We start from the raw sequence: 24320 nt of genomic DNA, 5'->3' as shown, positions 1-24320 counted from the left end.
CAGCAGGAAGGGCAGGAGAGCTTGGGAACGGGTGACTGCTGGAGTCACTGTGGGTTTGGGTGGGAGATGGGGGGAGGGAGGAGAAGTTTTTTAAAAAATCATACGAAGGGACATGGCACGTGGTTACTTGGGGACATGGTTGTGTTTGCGTGGGGACACAGCGGGTGGTTGTGACTGTGTATAGGGAATATAGGGGTATACCCGAGGGCGGAAGGGGATGCCTGAATGCCGGGGGACACACGAGGGGGAGGAAGGGATGTGAGGGTGTCCCGGTGGATCCCTGCCCGCCTGGGGGGGGCACCCCCGAGCCGCCTGGGGTGGCGGAGCCTTTGCGCGCCGGCGCTAGGACCCTGCACTAGCGCTGGGGCCGGCAAGGGGCGGGCGGGGTCACCCGTCACGGGCAGCGCAGCCAATGAGCGCGGGGCTGCTGCCGGTCTTATTTGCATCCCGGCGCGACGCATCCAATCAGCGTGCGAGCTGCTGGCCGCGCTGCGCTGCCTGCTGCCCCGCCCGGCCGGCCCAGGCGGTCGCGGCTCATTCGGAGAATGGCCGCAGCCACGGCGTGCGGCTCCCCGCCTCCCCGCCCGCCCCGCGAACAGCAGCCGCCGCCGGCGGCGCGGAAGCGGGGTGACTCCCGGCGGCGGCAGGCCGCCCTCTTCTTCCTCAATAACATCTCCCTGGACGGACGGCCGCCCTGCCCGCCCGCCGAGAAACCACCGTTGCCGCCGGCCGCCGGCCCGGGAGAAGGAGAGGAGGCGGTGGCGGAGCCGGCCGGAGCCCCCCCGCGCTTGCTGTCCCCGCCGCCCGTCTGCCAACCGCCGCCCGCCCTGCTGCTACCCGGTGTCCCCCCCATCGCTGGAGCCAAGGGGGAGGCGGACCCCTCCCGCGGGGGCATCTTCCTGCCGCAGCTGCTGCTGGGCCCCCCGCTCTGCCCGCCGCCCCCGGCACCCCCCGCCCTGCCGGGGATGCTGGCGGTCGCCAAGCCGGGAGCCCCGGGGCTGCTGAGCCCCACGCAGAGCGCAGCGGGCGGCGGCGGCGGCTTCGCTCTGGAGGCGCAGCGGCAGAGGTGAGTGAGGGGACGGGGCAGGCAGGGCCAGCCCACCCCCGGGCTCCCCCCCCTCCCCTTCCATTCCCCCGCCGGCCTGACCCAGCGGGGCGTGGGAAGCGGCGGGACCCCCCGGTGCCCTGGGAAGAGCCGGACATTCCCAGAGCCCTCGGCCGGTCGGTGGCTCCGGGGGGTGGGGAGCGGAGCATGGGAAGCGGCTGCCCCCGGGGAGAGCGGCCCAGGGCAGGCGGCGCCCGCCCCGCTGTGGCTGGGTCCCGGGAAAGGAGCCCCTGGTCCGGGGCGGTCCCAGCGGAGGGGTGCGGGGGGTTCAGCCCCGCAGGCAGCTCCTGCCTGGCCCTGCGAGCGCTGGGGGAGCGGCTGAACCCTGGGGCTGCCCCTCTTGGGGGTGTCCCAGCTTGGCGGGGTGCCTGGTGAGTGGGGTTTGTGGGGTGTTTCACTCGCTGAGTCTCCGGCTGCGATCTCCTGAACCCTGCTCCTGCTTTCTCCTAGCCCGGTTTTTGCATTTTTCTGTTTAAAGATGAAGCCGACAGAGTCATTGCTAGGTAGGACTCTTCCTCTGTGCCACGGCCTCGCTGCTCATGTTGTGCCTTCTGCTAATCTCTGCGGCTTGTCTCTGCAGTAACTCTGTATATTAATAAATGCTTCTACGCTGGGAACTTTGAGTCAGCCTCAGGGGAGGATGTTCTGCCCTTCAGTGCAGGATGACCGGTGTATTTCCAAAGGACTTCTATCAGCCTGGAAGTGTTGGTTGGCTTATCACCTGGATGGGGGGGCTTTTGCCCAGATCTTGGAGATTTGAGCTCTAAAGGAACTCTTTTCAAGCCGTTTCTTGCATAAATATCTCTGTAAAGTGAGCCTGCAGATAGGCAAAGCAGTGTCAAGGGTTTTAAGTCTCCATGGTCTTCATTGTGGCTTCCAGAGCTTTGTTAGCCAGCTGAAATAAAGATGTTGTCTGTGCTTTAAAGCTGGGGAGGTTTTCTAGGGCACTTGTGCCCTCTCAGTGTGCATCTCACACTGGAGGCATCCCTGTCAGTCCCTGGGAAGCTGCTGCTTGGAGGGTCGAGTGAATTTAAAGAGAAGGAGCAGTCTGAGATATGGGAATCCTCCTGGTCTCTCCTGGTTTGTTGGGTTTTGTTTTGTTTTGTTTTGTTTTTTCTCCTTTTGGACTCATTTACCACCTCTTGCGTTTCTTCTTGTAGTGGAAGAGACCTTTCTTTCCTCACTTAGAGAAACTGAAGCTGAGCCTGCCTTGTGATGCCCTGTCTGCACAGGTTGCTCTCTTGTAGTTGGTTTGTTGTGCAGGAAAGCCTGAAGTGAGGGTGTTACTGTGGCACATGTCATTCTGAGCACTCCTGGTCCCTGGAAAGCAGTGCACCGGGTGCTGTGTGGTTCTTTTTGTTGCTTTAACATTGTAGGTGAAGCTCTTGAGGGTGAGTTTTACATTAAAAGTGTTACATTCACACTTTGTAAGTGTGATGTGTGGTGTGCCTGTGCCTACTGAGTATGGACCCATGGAGTTCATGTAAATAGTTTGGTCTTACCCTTCCCGTGCCAAGTCTAGGATCCTCTCTTTTGATATTGTTCCCTCCTCTTTCTTGCCATCTGATTTTAGATGTTGCATTCCACTATTGTGGTTCTAAGCAATCCATCTGAAAACAAGAATAAGCTGGAAACAAAAGAGAAGTGCAAGGAGGACACTCAGAGGAATGAAAGGGCTTCTGTGTGAGTAATGACAAAACAGGCTGTGATTTTTTTCATCTTGGGAGAGATGACTGAAAGGGTGTGTTGTATGGCATTAATCAGCTTTAATACTACTTATGAGGGTGATTTGTAGTAGGAATTAATCTTTTTTTTTTTTTTCTCTAAAGAGGAGTGGGTGGAGAACGTGCGCTAAAACTATCAGGCAGAAGACACTCATCTTTACATAGTGCTACATACATTTTCTGACAAAAGGATGGTTTTATGCTGTCAGTGGGGATGTGTTAGACTCAACCCATCTCCTCCCTGTCACACTGGGCACAAGAGCAGGTGGAGTGGACCATCCTTCTATAATAATTTCACCTGTGACTTGCACGGTGGTCAGCTTCGGGCACTGTTTTGTTGCTGGAAGGCTCCATGGTTTGCTCTTGAGCATCCCTTCATCCCTGTGGAACAGCAGCATCTCCTTTTGTTGCAGATACTCAGGGACTTTATCCTGCAGGACGGTGGTGGTTATGCTGCTTCCCCTTCTCTGTATGGTCTGAATAAGACTGAGGAATCAACAAACAATTGTAGAATGGGTTTCCTTTTACTGGGACTTGGGAATCTGGGTGTTAATTTACTGTGCAGTAATGTTGCTACTCTCCAGATGGGTTAATTGTGTGCATCATACATGAGTATAAAGTGATCAGAGGGAGGTAAAATCTGTGCTGTGACATCTTTTAGTCACTGTCAGGAGTTGCTTTGAATGGTCCTTGGTGCACCAGGAGCTTGGGGGAAGGTCTCCACCTTGGCTCTGCCTATAGTCAGTGATCAGTGCTGCTGCAGTCCTGAGGATTTCATCATGCTGAGACTTCCCCTGATCCATAATTTTCTCTAGAACTGGCAATTCCATTGGGCAGAATTTCATTACAAAACTTGATTTTGATCAAAGCAGTTGGGAGAAGCTGGGGAGACAGCTCGGGGCAGGTTGTGATGAGACCTCTGCTAGAGCTGGGGGTTATTTGTTAGCACCAGGCAGGATCTTCAGTTCAGCCCAAGGAATCAGTGACCTCCAGTAGCATGGAGTTTCTCAGTACCTATCAGGTCTTTTAGCATGGAAACTTCAGTGGTGTAGGCTCCCTGGGAGGCACTGTTCTGCCTGGATGCTTGGTTTCATTGCATTGCTGGTTTGTAGCACTTAATGTAATGTGTAATGTGTGAGCATTGTAAACTTAATGACCTTCCACTTCTCTTTTCTGAAGGAATCTTCTGTTTACAGGCTCTTAAATGACAATGCTGTGTTATACCACTTTGCTTAATCTGCTTGCCATCCCTTCTCCTTTGCCTCAGCTCTTGCTCTGTTCTTTGAAGAAGCCTCACAAAAAGCACTGGAGGGAGGCAGCAAACACTGAACAAATCAGCATTCACAGATTTATTTATTTTTTTAATGAATTTCTGCAGCAGGGTCTGAAACTGACAGAGCTTTCTGGGGAAACAAATAACAGAGGGCCCTGAAAATAGCCAGGTTACAAAAGCATAAAGAATGGGAACAGCAGCCCTGAATGTCAAAGCTTGTTGTGCTTCTGAGGTTTCAGTAGAGTGTGATGTAAAGCAGCTGGTTTTGCCATATATTTGCTGCATTTTCCTGGCTCTAAGAATAAATCCAGAGAGCAAATTATATGCAACTGAGGCTTTAATGTCCTTGATGTTCAGTGGCCAGGGAGCTGAACTGACTGCTCATGGTTGCTGATGCATCAGAAATGACTGAGCTAATTTAGGCCATTTTAAGGGTGGGAGTTTAAACAGTAGTTGATAAGAGCAGCACTTTAGACCAGCTCTTCTTTTAAGTGTTAATTGAATGCTGGATTGCTGACAGAGGTGTAACCAGATTAGTTCCTTGGGTGGAGTGGCAGAAATGCTTGGTCAGGCTTTTATGATGTGTTGCTTTGTCCTGCTGTCAGCTTAGCTGCTGTTTTCATGTCAAGAAATACACATTTTAAAAATAACACCCTCAGCTAATGAGCGGATTTTGTTGAGACAGATTAAATACAATGTTTAAAAGAATTCGTTTTAATTTTGAGCCTTATTTGGAATAACCTGAGCACACGTTGTGTTTTTCAGGGAGCAGCAAGGGCTGTCAGACCTGGCAAACTTTGACTTTCCAGGCACAAACATGACTTGGATGTGCTGCTTGGGGCTGAAACTTTACTTTTAAAGTAACTTTGATCAGGCAGAAGTATTCTGTACAGAATTAACCATACTTGCTGCTGATTTTGCCTCCAGATTGATTCTGTAGCTTTTCAAAGCCATTGCCCAGAGATCCTGGCAGTGGAGTTTAGGATGCTGTGGGAAAGGGGATGCTCTGGAAGTGCCAGTTCCTGCAGGAGGCCATGAGGATGGTTGGAATAGTGTTTATTATCTTGCTTCAAGTCAACGAATCATCAGCAGAGAGGGAAAATGCTTCCAAATTAAATGTAAAAACTGAATATCTTAAGTCTGGGGGGGAATTGGTGGGGCCTCATTTCAGACCTCCAGTAAGCAAGTTCCTATAGGGGTGTTATGGAGCTTCCTTACCCGGGGGTGCTTCTGCTGTGGGCTTGAATGTGCTGCCAAAACCTTTCACAGAAGCACAGCTTCACACAAAAACACAGTTTCACAGAAACTTTGTGCTGTTTTCCAACATTTTACTTGCAAGATTTACCTTAAAAGCTTCCTTTGAGTTAGGAAGAATAATGTAAGCTTTATCAGACCGCTCCTTTTCAAAAGTAACTCCTCACTCAGAGGTCCTGAGGCTCTTGGTGTACCAGCTCAAAATGTCATTTCTTTGAGACACAGTCTAAAATATTTATTCTCTTTCCTCCCCCCCAGATCTCAGCTGGTGAACAAGAGCCTCCTTTGCAGTCTGAGCTCCCCAAGCTCCTGTGGAGCAGCAGCAATGTGCTCAGTGCCGTGGGTGTTGGTGAGGAGGACAGGTTTAGGTTGTTCAGGAGCTCCTTACCATCATTTTTAATTAGCCCCAAACTATTTCTTGCTAATTGCAGAGCAGTGGGCTGCTCAGACCTGCCCCTGCTTTGCCAGGCAGCTGTCTCACCTACCTGGGGTGAAACTCCTTTGACCAGGCTGTTGTGTGTCTTGAACCAGTTTAGAAGAGTTATTAGTGCTGGTTCTTGGGGTTTTGCAATTTATTGTGAAGTGGGGGGTGAGGCAGGGAGGGATGGATCTTTGCTTTCCTTTTTCAAGAGTAGTTTTGAGCTCCAGACAAGCTCTTCTGCTCCAGGTTTGGGGATGTTTGGTTTTAGAAGGGCAAAAGAAGATGGAGGAAGGGAAAAGAGAGTCTTACAAAATTCTCTTTTAAATATTTCTATTTCCTGCAGCATGTGTATTTTTAGTTATATTAAGTCATAGAAGCCTTACCTTCAGCTGTCCTGCCCTCCTCCTTTTTTCCATCTGTCAGCCAGCTAAAGCTGTGAGGCCGTCAGGCAGAGGGAGCCTGAAGATGCTTTTGAGCCCTCTTTTGAAGATTGTTCTGAAGTCTTCTGGCTCTGTAGTTTGAGTTGAAAAATGCACAACCTGATGTGCACAGCGTACTGAAATTTGGGTTCTTTAATGAGCACAAGGTAATGTTGATAAAGCAGGTGACTGCAGATGGAGGGTGCTCAGCTAAAGCCACTCTGTCACCCAGAGCTTTAAACCTTTGGTTTATAGCTGTTATGTAGATAACTTCCTGTAAATCCTTGTAGTTGAATCTCTGAGAAAGGTGCTAAATGAAGAACCTTTAGCTGGTCTCCTGAGTGCAAGCAAAGAAAAATTCTTTCATGAGATAGCCCTGTGATTCATGAGATGTAGGGAGGCTCCAAAACTCAGAGCTTGCTGCCAGCTGAGCCCCTGCCTGAGGTTGTCATCCTGGGAGCTGGGACATCTTGACTCTGTTCCCACCTTCCCCAGCTCTTGCTCAGCACGGTGGTACCCAAGCTCAGCATCTTCTGCAGACCTGCCTGGGAGCTGGGTAGCCATTTCATTAGCTAGCCAGCCACAGCACGGGCTGAGCTGCTGCTGGTCAAAGCCACTTGCTTGACAGCAGGGACATATTTGCTTTTGCTCTGTTGTGGTTGCTGCAATTTAAGGATAGAAGTTTGCCCTGGTGAGGCTACAGCCTCCTGGCTGTGGGGTGGTGGGAATGCCTGATGTTGTAGTGGGAGGAACCAAATGCCCATAAAAGCACTGTGAGACCTCTGAAGTTTTTTGACTGTGTTTTCTCCAGCTGCCTGGGTTGAATTTTCTTCTCTTCCCAGTTGAAAGCTGTTCTTTTTCTCCTCCTTTTTCTTTTTCTCCTCCTTTTTCTTTTTCTCCTCCTTTTCTTTCCTTCTCCTCCTCTCTTTTCCTTCTCCTCCTCTCTTTTTTCCTTCTCCTCCTCTCTTTTTCCTTCTCCTCCTCTCTTTTTTCCTTCTCCTCCTCTCTTTTTTCCTTCTCCTCCTCTCTTTTTTCCTTCTCCTCCTCTCTTTTTTTCCTTCTCCTCCTCTCTTTTTTCCTTCTCCTCCTCTCTTTTTTCCTTCTCCTCCTCTCTTTTTTCCTTCTCCTCCTCTCTTTTTTCCTTCTCCTCCTCTCTTTTTTCCTTCTCCTCCTCTCTTTTTTCCTTCTCCTCCTCTCTTTTTTCCTTCTCCTCCTCTCTTTTTTCCTTCTCCTCCTCTCTTTTTTCCTTCTCCTCCTCTCTTTTTTCCTTCTCCTCCTCTCTTTTTTCCTTCTCCTCCTCTCTTTTTTCCTTCTCCTCCTCTCTTTTTTCCTTCTCCTCCTCTCTTTTTTCCTTCTCCTCCTCTCTTTTTTCCTTCTCCTCCTCTCTTTTTTCCTTCTCCTCCTCTCTTTTTTCCTTCTCCTCCTCTCTTTTTTCCTTCTCCTCCTCTCTTTTTTCCTTCTCCTCCTCTCTTTTTTCCTTCTCCTCCTCTCTTTTTTCCTTCTCCTCCCTTTTTTTTTTTTTTTTTTTGGCTCAGGAGTTTTACTCTGCTGAAGGCTTTTTACTTTAACAAGGCACATCAGGAAATTACAGCATCATCTCTCAGGGAAGTGCATGAATATTTCTCACCTAATTCCCACAGTGTTATCAAGGGCACACTTTGCATTTCACTCCCCTGTTCTGGTCAGGGGTTCAGTGCTTAGTGAGCAGAGCACAAAGCCCAGAGGGAAGCTGCTTGGTGAGCTAGGAACATCTCCTGAAACTGATCAAGAAATGTGGAGAAATTGGTTGTGTCCTGGCACATGAAGTTTGCTTTGTGAGAAGCAGCAGGGATTTCAGGAGCAGCTTTATAAGAAGTGGGCTTTGGGCACAGCAAACCTTACATCTGGTTTGGTGGTTCTGTTGCAACAGATGGTTTTCATAATCCTTCCTGGAAGGCATCATTTTGTCCTTGTATTGTGTAAACACTCTTAGCACCAAAACAATGTGATTTATGAAATGCAATGAACATGAAGCTCGTTTCTTAGTAGCATTAAGACTTAATCAGATGTGCCTGTGAATCAGCACTGAAGTAGCAGCCACTGTCAGGAGTATCCAATGGCTTTCTTTGTTAGTATTTAAAATTTTCTAGGCTCAGTGAGCTTCCCACTTACTCTGTCTCCACCTTCATTCAGATTATATTTCATTTCCCTTCCTTCTTGCCTCTCCCATCAGCTGCACGAGATGTTCTCCTTGCACGAGATGTTCTCCTTGCACATGGCTTTACTTTGTTTCAGGGGTGCTGGATTTTCTCCTGGCTTTTGGAGGAAAAAGCCCCTTCAGTTTTGCAAACAAATCTTGAATAAGAACACAAAGATGAAGGAATTTGGGTCTCATTCTGAGGCTTTGCAGAGGGACCTGCTCTGAAGCCTTTAAGTACTTTTCCATGCTGGTGTGGCTGATGTGGATTCACTCTCTAAAATGAAGATTACCAGAGGAATAACTTAACCCAGCCCTGCTGTGAGCCTTCTATTTATTCTTTGGCAGTCTGATACTTAACCAAATGTCAGAATGAGGTCCTGGGACAGTGGCCTGCAATGCAAACTGCATGTTTGTGGTGCCATAAAGCAGAGAGTAAAAGACATTGTAAAGAAGGAGTATTTAGCTCTGTGCTTACTATGGGTTGTGCAGGTTGTCTTTGCTGCTCCCTGAACATCAGAGCTGAAACCATCTGTCCATGGAAATGGTTTGCTTGGTGCTGGGCACTTCATGGTGTAGAATCTTCATTAAAGTAATTTGTTTCAGCAGCTATGTGGTTTTGAAGGTGCTTGAGTATAAATGTGCTCCCTGACTTCTTTTGGCTTTAATTACTGAGCACTTGTTGCTGCTGGGGAGCTGTGCTCAGTCTGCTTTTGAGCAGAAAACTCATTAATGTAAGAAATAAGAGGGGCACTGGGATGAGAAGAGGGATGCTCAGCCCCCTCTGCTCTGAGCCACAAGCCTGAAAATGGTAAATGCCTCCTTGGCTGCATAAGTAATGGCAGTTGCAACAAAATTAAGCTTAAAAATTAAGCTTAAAAACTGGGACTGGTGTTCCTAACCCCTTGATGGTAGCATTTTACCCAGGCAAACCAAAGCACAGTTCATTCCGGGCTGTTGGCTTGGCCCTAAGGGAGGAAAATGATACAGATTAGTCTTTAAAATATGTCTTGGCAAAACAAATCTGACAGGTATGCCTTCCTTTTGTAAACAGGATTTGGGATCTGGATTCTTGTGCAAATTACCTTTGACAGTTGTTACTGAGATAGTGCTTCCAAAACCCAATAAATTATTTTTGTCCTTGTTATATTAATAACTCAGTCCCTTGACAGCTGTGATTACACCGAGGCCTGTAAAGGACCTTAGAGAGGGACATCTGTATTAAAATAAAACCCTTTCAAGTGGGAAATAGGAAACCAAATACTAACAGGCCCTAATTTTACACAGTAATTAAAAATCCTTGACCTCCCCTGTTCCCACCCATCTATTAGCAGTATGGATGGCTAAAGAGCAGCAGAGCTGCTAATTATAGCCCAGTGCCAGGAGCTGTGTCCCAGGGAACCTGCCCTGGCAGCAGGACCAGGGATGTGACTCCAAGTGGGACAAATCTGCCCCAATGGTCCCTTAGGTTGGAGGAGGGATCACATCATGATACCCTCTGGCTTTTCCAGCATCTTGGAATGCTCCTGGCACAGGGATTTATTTTTTTTCAGCTTCTGAAGTGAACCCTTCAGGAAGGAGCAAGACAAGACAGTCCAGACACAGAAATGGAGGAACCAGAAGGGAAAAATAGAGAAAAGCTTCAAAATGGTCAGATGGCAGCTACATGTAGTGGCTTAAATAAGATGGTTGGCCACTGCAACTGGAAAGACTGATACTGGAAGTTAAAATGAGGTTCCTGGGGGTTGTTGCAAAGCCTGGGAGTGCTCAGAAGGGACATTGGCACCCAAAGGGCTGTCCCACTGTCCCTTAGAGGACTCAGTGGCCCAGGAGCAAGCATGGAGTTGGCTGCTCTGTGTCTGAAGCCACATCTGCTGGCACAGGGTTAGTGTCTCTTGTCCATTTAACCATAGGTTGATATTAGAAAGAATTTCTTTATGAAGAGGGCGATCAGGCATTGGAATGGGCTGCCCAGGGAAGTAGTGGATTCTCCATCCCTGGAGATATTTAAAAAGAGACTGGATGTGGCACTCAGTGCCATGGGCTGGGAACTGCAGTGGGAGTGGATCAAGGGTTGGACTTGATGATCTCTGAGGTCCCTTCCAGCCCAGCCAATTCTATGATTCTATGATAGTATCTGCTATAGAATGGTCACCTTGGAGACTTCCAACTACTGCAGCATCCTCAAACTTTACCCTTCTCCTCTTGGGTGTCTCTCCCAGTCCGTGGGTGAGAAGGGGAAAATACTCCTGGCAAGTCATCAGAGAGGTCACTGTTCTTTAATCTGGAGCTGTGACTTAACCAGCTTTTTCCTTTCCATTCATAAGATGAGGCATGGAGGGATTACCAGGGCTATACATAGACTGCTCTTAGCTGGGAACACTTCAGAGCTGTGTCAACCTCAAGGCTGAGGATCCTCTGTGTTGCTTGTCAGTGGTTTTTTGCCCTCTGTGTAGAGTTTCTCTGCTTAGTGGGAACTGGCAGGACCAGCAGAGGACAACTCCAGAGCTGGAAGCCCTCAGAACTTAGGTTTCCTCACTGGGATGTGTATATGGCCACAGCTTCCCAGGCTGGGAGTCAGAATGCACCTTGGAGCATAATTTGTTGGGTTTTTACCTGAACACAAGATTCTGGGGGGAGCTTTAAGTGCATGTTTAGGTCCTCATGATTCAGCAGTGCTGTTGGATTGTGTCTGGCCATGTGTGTGCACGGAGATAACAAACCAAGGCAATAATCTTCAGTTCCTTTGCTTGATAGCCCCTTATCTCTGAACATGTCCTGCCTGTGTTTTCTGTCATGGTGGGACCTCTCGGAGGTGCTGGCTGTCAAAACACAACTGGTTTTGATGCTGAAGGTCTGGGAGGGTCCTTTTTTAGTGGCTTCTGAAATAGCTGGGGGAAAGCACCCAAAAGTGAGCTCCTGGCTGAGGATGTACAAACAAGCAAACCCTCCTTAGCTTGTCAAGGGAATAGGTGGTGTTGGCAAACAAACACATCTGAACTTTCTTTAGGATGCTGTTGAGATTTCAGCCTGCTCCACAGAACTCACTGACATTTTAATATTGGATCCTTTGCTTTCTAATGGGCAGACAGCACCGTGGTGAGGGAACTGGCAGTGCACCTACAGATGTTTGCACTCTGGTTTAATATTTCAGTTGTGTTTGGCAACAATCGACTTTAAATCCTTTGAATGCCCGTGGATCAGAGCACAGGGAAGAAGCGTGAGCTGGGGTGAAGCTGCTTAGCACAGGGTACATGACTTGACTTTTTTTTTTTAATCAGAAAATCAGCAGTCCTGAGCTGCCTGTTGCTCAGCAGTGGTTGGCTGCATGAGGGGAGCACTGACACTACACAAACTTATACTCACACTATACACCTTATATTCCTTTATACATTATATAGAAAAACAGGTGCAGACAACTCAACAAACTGGTACTTGTGCAGCATACTCCAAGGACTGCACTTCCAAAGGAAGTACATTAGTGGTTCCAATGAATCCCGGGAGTTGTGTTGCGTTGGCAAAACCACACAAACTCTTTACATACAGATGAGACCTTTTTGCATACACTCTGCTTTGAGATTTGAGGGAGAGCATCTTGCTTAGCATCTGGATTCCTCCAAGGTGAGAGCTTTGCTTGAGGACAGAAAACATTTACAAGTGGAGCTAAAAATGCAGTTTCCTGCTGGCAGAGTGGGGCTGACTCATTGTGGTTTTCAGGGGCAGAACCTTCCCTTCCCTGCTGCAGGTTTTTATTTCCAGAGAGGCTCATACAGAGGAGCAGGCTCAGATCTCTTGGCTCAGTTACTGAGTTGGTGTTCAGAAAGTCCACCATGGTGGTGAGCACATCCTTGAGGGCAGCTGTACCTCCAGCACTGGATTTAGTGTAAGGAGCACTTGGGGACATTCCCAGGGATATTACCAGCTCTCTTCACACCAGGAGGTGGGAGATTGGTCTCCACATTTTTAATTTATTTTTATTTATTTTTATTTTTATTTTTTTTCAGCTTAGATAGAACCATGTGTATGCATTAACCTTTCCTGTGCAGTTCTCACTGAAAAGCAGAATAATAATGTTAAAACTGAAGGGTGTTGAAGCTGTGCCAGGAATGTTTTTTTTTCAGTGGCACCCTTAATAACTGTTGATTCGTGGGAGGCAATGCTGAAGGTGTTAGTCCTGTGGGAGGATTTACCTCTTGTGTTTACAGAACAGGCCACTCATTTTTCATCCTCCTACCTGTTTGAGCTGTGGTCTTTTTTCTTTTTTTTTTTTTCCTATTAAAATGCCTGAGCAGCACTGCTGAGAGTTTGAGGATAATTTCCTTCCAAGAGGAAAAACCCAAAGCTTTATATGGGAGTATAAATTAGTACAAATTTTCTGGAAAAGGGGATGAATTGTATTTCATTAAGGAGATGGTAAGCAGGCATTCATTCTCTTCGTGTACTTGAAGACAGGGAGAAAATTATAAATTGCTTCTCTTGAATTTGTGGCAAGGAATGAGCTTCAGGAATACTCAGACTGAAGTGTCCTTTTCCCAAACCTCTGGATTACCATTGGTATATACAACTACAAGGGTAACTGGCAGGTTTTGGCAGGCAGCTCTGGCAGTAGCTCCACGTAGCTCAGAAGAAATAACGTGCAAGAAGGGGTAAAAGAGGTGAAAGCACCTGTTTAGTCACTCAAATTTTATTTCTAAGCACCATGCTTAAGAAAAAGCAGTCAGATTTAGTTCATATCCAGAACTGTGTCTCTCTTCACAACAAAATAGTGTGGTTTGGTTTCTTCCCAGCTAAAGCTGGAGAGGACAAAAAGCAAAGTCACTGGGGATGAGCAGATGGTCACCTGCTTCAAACTCCTGAAGTGCTGAGCTTCAAGACCAAACCTAAATCCCAAGTATTTTTTTTTTTTTTTAAACCTTTAACTTCAGTCAGTTGAAGCTATAAATGGCTTTGCTGTGCTTTTGCTTTGATGTTGAGTGTTAACTTTCAGGCATGAGAACCTGGCCTTGGTCTGCCTGGGTGGTTTGGCTGCTGGATGCTGGAGCTCTGATGCAGTTTAAAAGTTTGAGTTTTTCCCAAATGGAGATCAAAGCAGAGTCCTGTAGCTTTGGCCTCAGAAGATGATGATTCTACCTCGCCTTCTATGGTGGCATTGTCCATTAGCTGAGTTTTGGAAGAAAAGCTTGGACTTGAATGCATGTAGCTTGTGCTAAAAATGCAGCACAGTGTATGCTCCAAGAAAAGCAGAAAATAAGGAATCTGGTGGTTGTAGTGTCAGTGTTTTGCTGCTGGCATTTGAATCTGAGTGTATTGTTCCTCTTGAAAGTGCAGTCATAGCTTCACAATTCATTTATAAATCTGTGCCAACAAAGAATGTCTTGAGTTTGACAAGAATCATGTGTCTTATTTTGGCAAGGTCTGGTTTTTTGCTTAAATGTAATACACTAACTCAGATGATTCCTACTATTATGCACCTTGCATCTTCCATTTGGGGGCTTCAGATGGGTACTGAATGCTCTTTGCTTCCTCTTATAGCCCTCCCTATTGTTTTCTGGAGAGATCTGTCAATTTTATTGAGCTCCTGTCACAGCCTTGGTCTGCTGACTCCTGCAGCTGGAGACAGCTCTGGAATTGAGAATGCACACACAGATCTTTGGGCATCATACATGGATCTTGATATAAAATGGCTTACTCACTGGCCTTGATGAGATGGATATTTTTGTGATGTTCTTGTAACATTTTAAATGAGAATGTGGAAGTTTTTTGGGTGTGTAACTTCCAGGTAGGAAGGATGCATTGAGGATAGTGAATGCTCTTGTTAGTTAAGTTGGTATAAACATGTATTACCAGGGTTCTGGAGAGACAGGCAAGTTCTTGGCCTTTGAAATAACCTGAAACTCTGAGTTAAGCATTCTTCCAACAGCAAGAAAAAGAAACCAAACCCTCTGCCATTTGTCCTAAGAGCTCGTAGATCTGTTGCAGTTCGTAAACTCCAAGGCCATGAACTAATATTGTTCACTCTTCGTGGTGTTGTACATTTTGCAGAAGGCGTTTTCTCTCCCAGCGCTGCTCTCTAGACTTTTTAGAAGACATAGTGGAATATGCCAGTGTACGAAGGTACTTTTTTCAAAAGCAGCATTAATCTCAACTCGTTGCATGCAGTCCTCTCCTCCCTCCACCCTCTTCACGCCAATATCTGAGGTCCTGCATGCTGGTGCTGCCATCTGATCATACAACTGGCATGGCTTTCTTTTTTTTTTTTAATACAGAGCCCTTAACAGTTTGGGTTTTTTGTTGTTTTTTTTTTTTTCTAACTGCAGGACCAAGCATATATCTGGGTCACCACGACACAAAAGTTTGAAGAAGATGCACTTCATCAAGAACATGAGGCAGTATGACACCAAGAACAGCAGGTAACTTCTGGAGGTCCAGGTGTCTCCTGTACTCAGGTAGAAGAGGATGCACTCAGTAATAAACTCAGTGATTAATAAATTATGTGATTAATCAGTGTCAGTGAGAATAAGGTGATGTCCTTGGGGTCTTCTCAATTTCATACATACTGAACACTGGGGATTGATACAGAACTTGGCTCTGACAACCTATAGAGTCAGAGTTTTTTGCTCTTTGTGCTGCTTTCTGAAAAAAAAATCTCTAGTGGTATCTATGTAATTTACAGAGCAATTTAAGAGGAGTTCTGTGTCCGTGTTCCATAAAAAGTTGCTCTGCAACTTCTAAATCTTAATTCTTATCCTGATCCCTTCCCATCTGCTTCCAGGATCGTGTTAATCTGTGCTAAACGAACACTGTGTGTGGCTTTTTCCATCCTTCCTTACGGGGAGAGTTTAAGGATCAGGTGAGTCAGCTTTGCCTCCTGAAATGTCTGCCCTGGTGTTTGCAAAAGATCTTTTTTAATGAGTATGTTTGGTGCAGGGCTCCTCTTTTGAAGCAAGTGAACATTAGAACTTGCTATAGGGGCAGTAAAATCAGACATCTCCACAGTTCTCAAAATGCTCATTCAAACTCCAAGAGAAAAAGGAGAAGGTAGATTTCTTTTTTTTTTTTCAGGTGTTTAGTCCTGTGAAATCCCTGAAACCACCTTTGAGCAGATGATTATTGCTGTGTAGGATTTCCTATGCTCCTGCAGTGGTCAGAAATCATCTGGTTTTAGTGTAACAAGCCAGAAAGCACTCAGAGCATCAGACAAGGATGCTGTCACCTTTGCTGGAAGCCTTCAAAGTTTTATAGTGAGGTTCCACCTTCCTGAGTTTCAGATGATGTTCTGTATTTTCAGGTCTAAGCCATGAATTTTTTTATTTTTTTTTTCAGTCTAAGAGAAAACAGAGTTTAGACTGAAGCTGCATTTAGTGTCTGTACTACATTTAGTGGTACAGAGCTGTCAATATGATCTCTTACAAAAAACCAGCCCACTGAGCTGCATTTCCCTGCAGCTTTTCTCAGTCTCTTGTGAAGTCTGAGCAGATTCTGTGGAGGTCTCTGACTTACAAGTGTAGCACAGAAAACATTCATTTTGTTCTCACCCACTTTTGGTGAAACAATGGTGGTGTCACTTCTGTCCTGTGCCTAACTTATGGACAAAGGAAACGGATGTTTAGTGGTGGGAATTGTATTGTATGCAAATCCCCTGCCTGTAAAAATAGTCGATGGGAAAATGTTCTCTCACTTAATAGAAAAGCAGCAAGGTCACTGCAGTTATTTTAGAGCATTTCTGAGCACTGTGTTGTTCTGCTTGTGTGCAAGCTGGCAATGCAGTTCTTGAACTAAAACCATTTTGTGTTGGAATATGGGTGACAAAGCTGCATGCTGCCAGTGCTGAAGCAGAGTTCTGCTACAAGGCTTAATTCTTAATTTAAGTTGGTGTGTGCAGTGGTTAGAAAATTGCAATTGGAAGGCAAGTGTCTAATCCTGGAAATCTAGTAATATAAATCATGTTTGCTGTTAAGTGTTTGAGCATTGGTGTGTTAATGAGTGGCATGGTCTTATGCAGAAAAACACATTTTTTTAAAAAAATGTTCATATTTCTAGGTATATTGTTAAAGATTTGAGTTAAAATTCTAAGAAATCTGATTCTTCAGTTAATGAGGATCTCTACGTTTTGATGAGTAGTGAAAAATTCATGTTTTCTTGGAGATGGGACTGAGGGCTTGTGTTGTTGAGGTAGTCAGGATTCTGACCTGGTGGTGCTGGCTGCAGCTAGTGGATGGACCTGGTGTGTAGCACAGAGCAAGCTGGGCTTATTCTGCATGTTCCAATAGTGCATTTTCTGTCTGCATTTAGTGATCTGAAAATGGAAGGGCAGAAGCAGAGACATCCTTCTGGGGGAGTTTCTGTCTCCACTGAAATGGTGCTTGGACTGGAAGGAGTAGAGCTGGGTGCTGATGGCAAGGTAAGATTTTTATTTTTTTTTTCTTTTTGTCTCTTGATCTGTAATGCCCTTCCACCAAACCACTGACTAGAGGTGGGGACAGTGGGTGGTAAGCTGGCTGCTTCTCCCTGGGACATGTGCTGGGGGCAAATCATTTCGGGATGGCAAAGTGCTGCAGAAATTGAGAACTGGAACTCTTCAGTGCAGTGGAAGTTTGGTTTGATCTTAAAGTTTGAATGCATGGCTTGTGATAAAGCTTCTTTTGAGAGTCTGTTGAAGCCTGTGATCACTTTTGCCTCTGTTTCTGGAGAACTGATTTGACTTTGGTATCTCAGGCAACGTGTGGGTGATGTTTTGATGGAAATACAGGTGAAATTTATACCTCTTTAGTTCAGTTTATATACTGCCAGAATTTTACTGATGTGATTTTCTCCTGTTCTTTTCCACCCTGCCAAATTTCCTACAGTACTTCCATACTGAAGTTTTGGAAGCAAGGCATTCCCTATCCAACTTTCCCCTTCCCTCCTGTCCCACAGTTTCTAGGTCCTCACTCCCAAATACAAACTCCAGTGAACTTGGAAATGGAAAATCATAGGTGTCTGGAAATAAGCTTTTCAATAGGTTTTCCTCTATAACTACTACAGCTTTTTTTTTATTATTTAAGGTTGTGTCCTATGCAAATTTCTTGTATCCAACCAATGCCCTGGTGGTTCGGAAAGCTGAGAGCTACAGTGCTGCTCCCCCCTGCAGAGCCACTGCCTCACGGAGTCTTCCTGGATCAAGATACAAACCTGTGACAGCAAAAACAATCCCAGCAGGAACAGAGATAGGTAAGGACAGCCACCAGCTCTGTCACCAGAGAAGCAGGAAAGGGGTACATTTCTCTGAAACAACTGCAAGTGGCACAGTGGGTTATTAGGAAGGATGTGCTGCAGCTGGGAGGAGAAGGCTCCTTAATGAAGTACAAATGATGAGCCTTAACACTGGGATTTATGCATCTTGCTTGCATCCTCTGTATATCAAGTTCAGTTTATACAATTCAAGGAGCACAAAGCCATTTCCTTGGAAATGTGAAGTTTTGTATTACTGAACAAGAAACATCTGGTGTACATGTGGTCCTCCTTGCCTTCGAGCACACTAACAAAGCATAAGCCAAAGAGTTTGTGACAAGAATCCCTTCTCTGGGGTGAAAGCAAAGCTGACAGCTCTGCTCTCTTAGAGTGAGTATGGAATTCAGTCTTGTGCAGTTGCTTTCTGGGCATATTTGTGGCTGACAAAAGTATTTTGCACCAAGTCTTATCAGGCACATGCTGGAGAAAGGGCTCGTGTGGTTTTCTCCTAATTGTGACACCTGCCTGGTGCATTTATGAACTGCAAACAGGGGATGGTAGCTGCAGGTTGTGTCTGGGGTGAGGTCTGCCCACACTTCTAATGTTTGCTGTTTGAAAACTTTTTGAAAGAGGAAACAGGGAATTGAAAGCTCTGCATCTTGTGACCCACTGTGCTTTTCTCATTGCCTCAGGAAGTGAAGCTGGAGAAGCTGCAGAGTATGATCCAAATATTCTGGATGATCCTCAGTGGCCCTGTGGAAAACACAAACGTGTTCTCATCTTTGCCTCTTACATGGTGAGTGGCTGGCTTACCTGGAGAGAGGAGTGAGTGGGTGTGTGGAAGTTTCTTAAGGCTTAAAATTCCCTCTAGGAAGAAAGTTGGGGCTTTTTGAGGACTGATTAGGAAGAATACAAAATAATTTGGCTTATGCATTCATTGTGGACCAACCTGACATGGATCTCCTTGTCATCTGCTTCTTGTAATCGTTTGCCTGTGTTTGAGATCCAACAAGGTGCTACTGAGGACATTATAGAAATGTTCAACTATGAATAATGAAACTCAGCTTTGCCTTTGCAAGGATTCTGCTTGCAAAAGGAATCATTAATTTTGCCCTTTGTGTTTCAGACTACAGTCATAGAATATGTGAAACCCTCGGACCTTAAAAAGGATATGAATGAAACCTTTAGGGAGAAGTTTCCTCACATCAAGCTGACACTGAGCAAAATCAGGAGGTAAGAAACAAGTGTTGAATAAGGAGAACACCATCTACACTGTACAAGCCTGCTTTTATCTCCCACTTGTATGGAGCAAATACTAGATCTATTAATAGTATATATGATTAAACACTAATCTCTTGTTGCTAGCTGAGCTGACTGTAGGATGATAGCCCTGTACAGGAATTTTTAGGATGCTGAGAAAGGGTAACAGTTGTTTTTTATAGTTCAGCCTAAAAGGGTTTTGTTTCACCAACTGTGGTGTACTAATGCTCATAGCCAATTAACTTCATTAACCTTGAAACAAATGCTTGTAACCTGATTGTCCAGCTGTACCGTAGTCCTACTCTAACAAGATTGTCCTTCTGGACCCTCTGCCTATTTCCACCTTTCACTTACCAGCCTCACTGATGACCATGGACTCTAAAAAGGTTCTAGGATAGAGAAAAGTGTTAGGTGGGGGGGGGCTTGGTGAAGGAAAGCATTTTGTGAAAGCAGGACTATGCCAAATGGAATTCCTCATCTTCCAGGCAATACATCTGGCTGCTCACCAGTAAGATGCTCCTGAGAGCTGTCATCTTCCTGGTATTACACTCAGGGCCTTCTGAAACAGCTTAGATCACGATTCTGCTGAATCACCAGGGCCATGTGTAGCTCAGCACCAAGTGGAAGGCTTTCTCAGGCAGAGCCTGTGTCTTGCCTGTGTACTCATCTTTGTAGCTGCTTTGAGTAGTACCCTTTGCAGAGATTTTCTTGAAAGTGTAATATGGAGAGCATCCCCCAGGAGAGGGGAGGCAGCATCCCCCAGGAGAGGGGAGGCAGCATCCCCCAGGTCTGCCTTAACACTGAAGGAATAACCAGCCACTGTGGGAAGGGGGTAACCACTCTGCCTTCCCCTTCACATTGGTTCTCCCACAAGCTGTGTAGCAGGCAGTTTTTCAGGCAGCAGCTGCTGGGATCTGCACATCTTTGATGAGGAATTCTGGAGGTCAAGGTGGTTGACTCTTCTGAATCACAAACCAGTTTGGGAGCCCCGAGGCAAGCACAGAGCAATAGGCTGTGTGTCAGGGAGGCAGCTGAGCCCCAGGTGTTTGTGGACAGATGAGGAGCTGTTCTTCCACAGCAGATGTTGTCAGCCAGGTTCAATCAGTTTGGGTGTCACCTCCAGCTTGCTGCCAGCTGGGCTACTCCAGTCTGGGATAATCAGCATCCTGCCTTTCCCAGTCAGCATCTTGCCTCCGTGCTCCCCAGCTACAGCATTTCCAGAGCCTTGTGGTGTCTGAGAGGGTGTTTCTGCTTCCAGTTTGAAGAGAGAGATGCGGAACCTGAGCGAGGAGTGCAACCTGGAGCCTGTGACTGTCTCCATGGCTTATGTTTACTTTGAGAAACTCGTCCTCCAGGGCAAACTCAACAAACAGAACCGCAAACTGTGCGCTGGTGCTTGTGTTCTGCTTGCAGCCAAGATCAGCAGTGATCTCAGGAAACACGAAGTTAAACACCTTATTGATGTGAGTACTCTGAGACTCGTTTCAGGGCTTGCCAAAATCCCGTGTTTCACAGATCAAAGCCAAGATTTTCAGCACTCTGTGTGTCTGCATTTAAGACCAACTCTGCCAGGCACTTTTGTGTCATTAGGGCTCTTCCTTGGCGTGTTGGTGTTTTGGGGTTTTTTTGTCTGTTGGTTTGTGGTGGGGTTTTAATTCATTAAAACTGCCTCACTCATGCAGCCTAATGTCCTTCTGGTCCTACAGTGAGGGGGTTTTTTGACTTACTGTTTTCTCAGGCAAACAAAATAGCTGTGTGGGTGTCACAGCTGAGCTAATAAGCTGGTTTATTTGTCTGATCCCTGGCAACACTTGATTCTGTAGGTGCAGAATCATTTTTTTCAGGTGCCATGCATCAGTTTTATTCCTGCCTTACCGTAACAGTGCGTGGGTACCTTATGGATTAACTGCTTCTCCTTCTTCCTCTTTTCATCAATGACTCTCACAGAAACTAGAAGAAAGATTCAGATTCAACAGAAGAGATCTGATTGGCTTTGAATTCACCGTCCTTGTAGCTTTGGAACTGGCACTCTACCTTCCTGAAAGCCAAGTGTTACCTCATTACAGACGACTGACACAACAGTCCTAACCAAAGCCACCTTCCAGCTGAGGCTCTGGGCATCACCTCACTGAAGGCTCCTGGTGAAGGTGTTCCTGGCCTTCCAGTGCCATGGCTCCAGCCAGTCCTCAAGTCTCCTATGAAACTGTCCAGGTCTGCATCATGGACACGTGTGCCAAGTCTGGGGAGATGGTACAAGAGGAGTTGTGGAACTTTTGAAGTTTTCTTTGTGGACGTTTAAAGCACAAGTGTTCACCAGTCAGCTGTCGTGGCTGCTTATTATTCCTTATTTATCTTTTTTGGTTTTACTGAAACTGTTCTTAGGAAGAATACTATGGTATTGTTTGGTTGGTTTTTTTGGTTGGGTTTTTTTAAGCTTTTATTGTATTCCTTGAAATTGAAGGAAGCCTCACTTCCATTCCAGTGCACCATAATGTTCAGATGTTTTTAAGAATCTTCTTGCATTTTTACATTAATGAAATGCATACTTTATTTTTTTAAAGATGTGCCTAAAACTTAGCTGGTCTGGTACCAGTGCTTTTTAAGTTAGTTATGTTATTTAGTGGAAATTCCTGAATTTGTATAGCCATTTATTCTTTACCTGCATTGGCCTTGCATACAAGGAAAACAATTCCAATCTATCTGCACTAACAATACACAGGGCATTTAGTCTGTACTTACAGCTCACTAAGTAGCAAGACTGAAATGACTCTGTTCCAGTTGAATTAATAATGATGAATACCTTAAGATACATTTTATTTAAAGAGGAGAGAGAAAATCTATCATTAAATACCAGTTGTCAAACAAGGTAGCTGCAGCAAAATGATTGCCATCCCTAATCCACTCCTGAGTGGGAGATGAGCCCTGGAACAAGGGCAATTTGCTGTCAAATGTATCATTTATGATTTTTCTTTCAGTGTTCTGTAGTCTCAAACAAGCACCTTTTTAGTCTGACTGTACTGTACCTGGTCTGATGTGTTCTGAGCAGATCTTCAGTCAGCAGAGCTCCTGCTGCCCAACTAAAGCCACTGATACAAAGCATGCTCAAAGTATGGAAAACCCAACTTTTTTACTCTGTTCTTCCAAGCATTTGCATCACTGTGATGGGCCTCCTGAAACTGGCATTTGTTGCACATCTGAAGAGGCACTTGCTGGCCTGTGCCCAGCAGCATACAGAGGTTCAGTCATTTCTCTGACTCTTCCATTTATTTTCCAAATGTCTGGGTTGGGAATGGACTCTGTATGTGGAACCTTCTGTGATACTGTCTCTTGGGTTTATTTTCTGAAGCAATATTATGATCAAAGTTAACTGTGTCCATTTGCAAGGAGCAAAGCTGATGCTTGGCTGTTACGACTGAGGAATCTGTAATTTAAGTTTGACTCCTAAATGAATTTCTAGACCTCATAGTGAGGTAAGGGACCTGCTGTATAATATGTAAAGTAATGTAAATTTCTGTTCCTTGTATTTAATGTTGTTTGTGGGCAAAACCAAAGCTGAGTCTTTCCTCTTCAGCTTTGTTTTGGCTGAAGCTAATCTGGCTTCCATTAGAATTGCAGCAAACTTTACTGAAGCCCCTTCCTCTGTAAGTAGGGACTGAAATGTATTTTTCATATATAATAATAACAGTGACTATCAGATCCTTTGTAACTGTGTTCAGCTGTGTGTAGCTTTGAGTTATTTGTGTAAAACTTAATATGCTTGTGACTTCTCTCTAACACAGGACTCTCCAATCTCCAGAAGTGAGATGGTAGCTACTAAGTTAGGAGGTAACTGGCAAGCTTACTGTCTAAAAACATTTAAAAAGATGCCTACTAGTTAAACTTTCTACTGAATATAACTGTCCTTGCATGCAAGAAATAGTGTTGTAATAATCAGCTAGTGTATAGTGAGCCTCCAGCTGAGCATCAGTGCTGAGAACAACTTCCTAAACTTGTTAGAGGTAGAAATGAGCAAAGGAATTTTCTCACACTATCTCCAGAACTATCAGAACACTCTGGTTGCTATGAAAGAGATCAGAAAACACCTTTCTCTGGGAGCTTCTTTGTTCAGTGTAGAAAGAGCTTTCTGTAAGGAAATTAACTTTCCTTTCTCACCATCTAAGGGAAAAAAGACTTTTTGTTTGTTTGTTTGCAACACTTTGCAGTCTCTATTCAGTGGAAGTCTCCTTGCAGTGGGCAGCAGAGCTGCAGTGACACTCCCAGCAGCTCTGGTTTCACCTGGCAACCCGGGAACCTTTTGTTTTCCCTTTCAGGAGAACAAATCAGGATAAGGAGCATTAAATTACAGAAGCCCGAATGTTGTTGAAGGGTAACTCTAAACACACAGTGTTCCTGAGCCCAAAAGCTGCAGCACAGGCCAAAAAAACCCGAAGTTGGGGAGCAAAGTTTGTGCCCACAGCTCTGGCAGAGCCCCTGTCACCCACAGCCTGGTTTGTCCCTCCCTCCCGGTGTCCTGCAGAGATGCACCCAATAAATCTCTCTGGAACTCTGAATTTTTCTATTTCTAGAAGGTAGCTTGCAGTCCTGTGCGGGAATTTCACCTAAAAGCTGCCACCGTGTGGCAAAGGACGATTATTACCGCCTGAACCGGTACCAAACGGACCCAAAACCACCGGCTTTCTTTTTCCACATCCCAACTCCTCTGGCTTTGCCCAACTGGGCTGTCCCAGCCCGGAGAACTCTCTGGACGAAGCAGCAGCAGAACTTTTCCATGGGCACTTTGTCTTTTTTCCATTATTTCAAAGCCTGGAGTTGTAACCCGGTCCCTCGCGTCCTCCATCAACTCGTGGAATTTAAGATGCTGTGAAATAAATAAAAAATAAGAAAAAAAAAAAAAAGGAAAAAAAGTAAGGTGTGTGATGTAGGTTTTGTAAAGCAAGCGTCGCGTTGGGGATGGGGGTATGGGGACTCGGGGGGTGGGACGGGGGAGCTCAGAGCAACTCGGGATCGGGGGGAGGGACAAAGGGACAGGCGGACAAAGGGACAGACGGACAAAGGGACAGACGGACAAAGGGACAGACGGATAACGGGACGGACAATCGGATAAAGGGAGAGACAAAGGGACAGACAGACAAAGGGAAAGATGGGCAAAGGGATAAAGGGAGGACAAAGGGACAGACGGATAAAGAGAAAGACGGACGAAGAGACAGACGGACAAAGGGAGGGACAAAGGGACGGACAATCGAATAAAGGGAGGGACAAAGAGACAGAGGGGCAGACGGGCAAAGGGATAAAGGGACAGACGGATAAAGGGAAAGACGGACAAAGAGACAAAGGGACAGACGGACAAAGGGAGGGACAACCGGATAAAGGGAGTGACAGAGGGACAGACGGACAGGGTCCCCCCGTCCCTGGGGGCAGCCCCGGAGGTGCCGTCCCGGCGCTCTCCCCGGGCTCTCCTCGGAGCTCTGGGGGTTCGGG

General features: G+C 45.9%; 1 protein-coding gene across 1 annotated transcript; it reads left to right on the top strand.

Moving 5' to 3' along the window:
* Positions 1 to 217: 217 nt before the first annotated feature.
* Positions 218 to 24320, top strand: CABLES2 (Cdk5 and Abl enzyme substrate 2). The gene is made up of 11 exons (XM_030463357.1): positions 218 to 258; positions 470 to 1066; positions 14690 to 14782; positions 15145 to 15222; positions 16665 to 16773; positions 17417 to 17582; positions 18275 to 18378; positions 18709 to 18815; positions 20101 to 20305; positions 20790 to 23702; positions 24238 to 24320. The coding sequence occupies exons 1-10, from the start codon at positions 218 to 220 to the stop codon at positions 20928 to 20930; spliced, it is 1641 nt and encodes a 546-aa protein (XP_030319217.1). The 3' UTR covers positions 20931 to 23702; positions 24238 to 24320.

This window comes from Calypte anna, chromosome 20 (genome assembly GCF_003957555.1).
Source record: "Calypte anna isolate BGI_N300 chromosome 20, bCalAnn1_v1.p, whole genome shotgun sequence".
Classification (NCBI taxonomy): domain Eukaryota; kingdom Metazoa; phylum Chordata; class Aves; order Apodiformes; family Trochilidae; genus Calypte; species Calypte anna.
The sequence above is the reverse complement of the archived record's forward strand: the minus strand, read 5'-3'. Positions and strand labels throughout refer to the sequence as shown.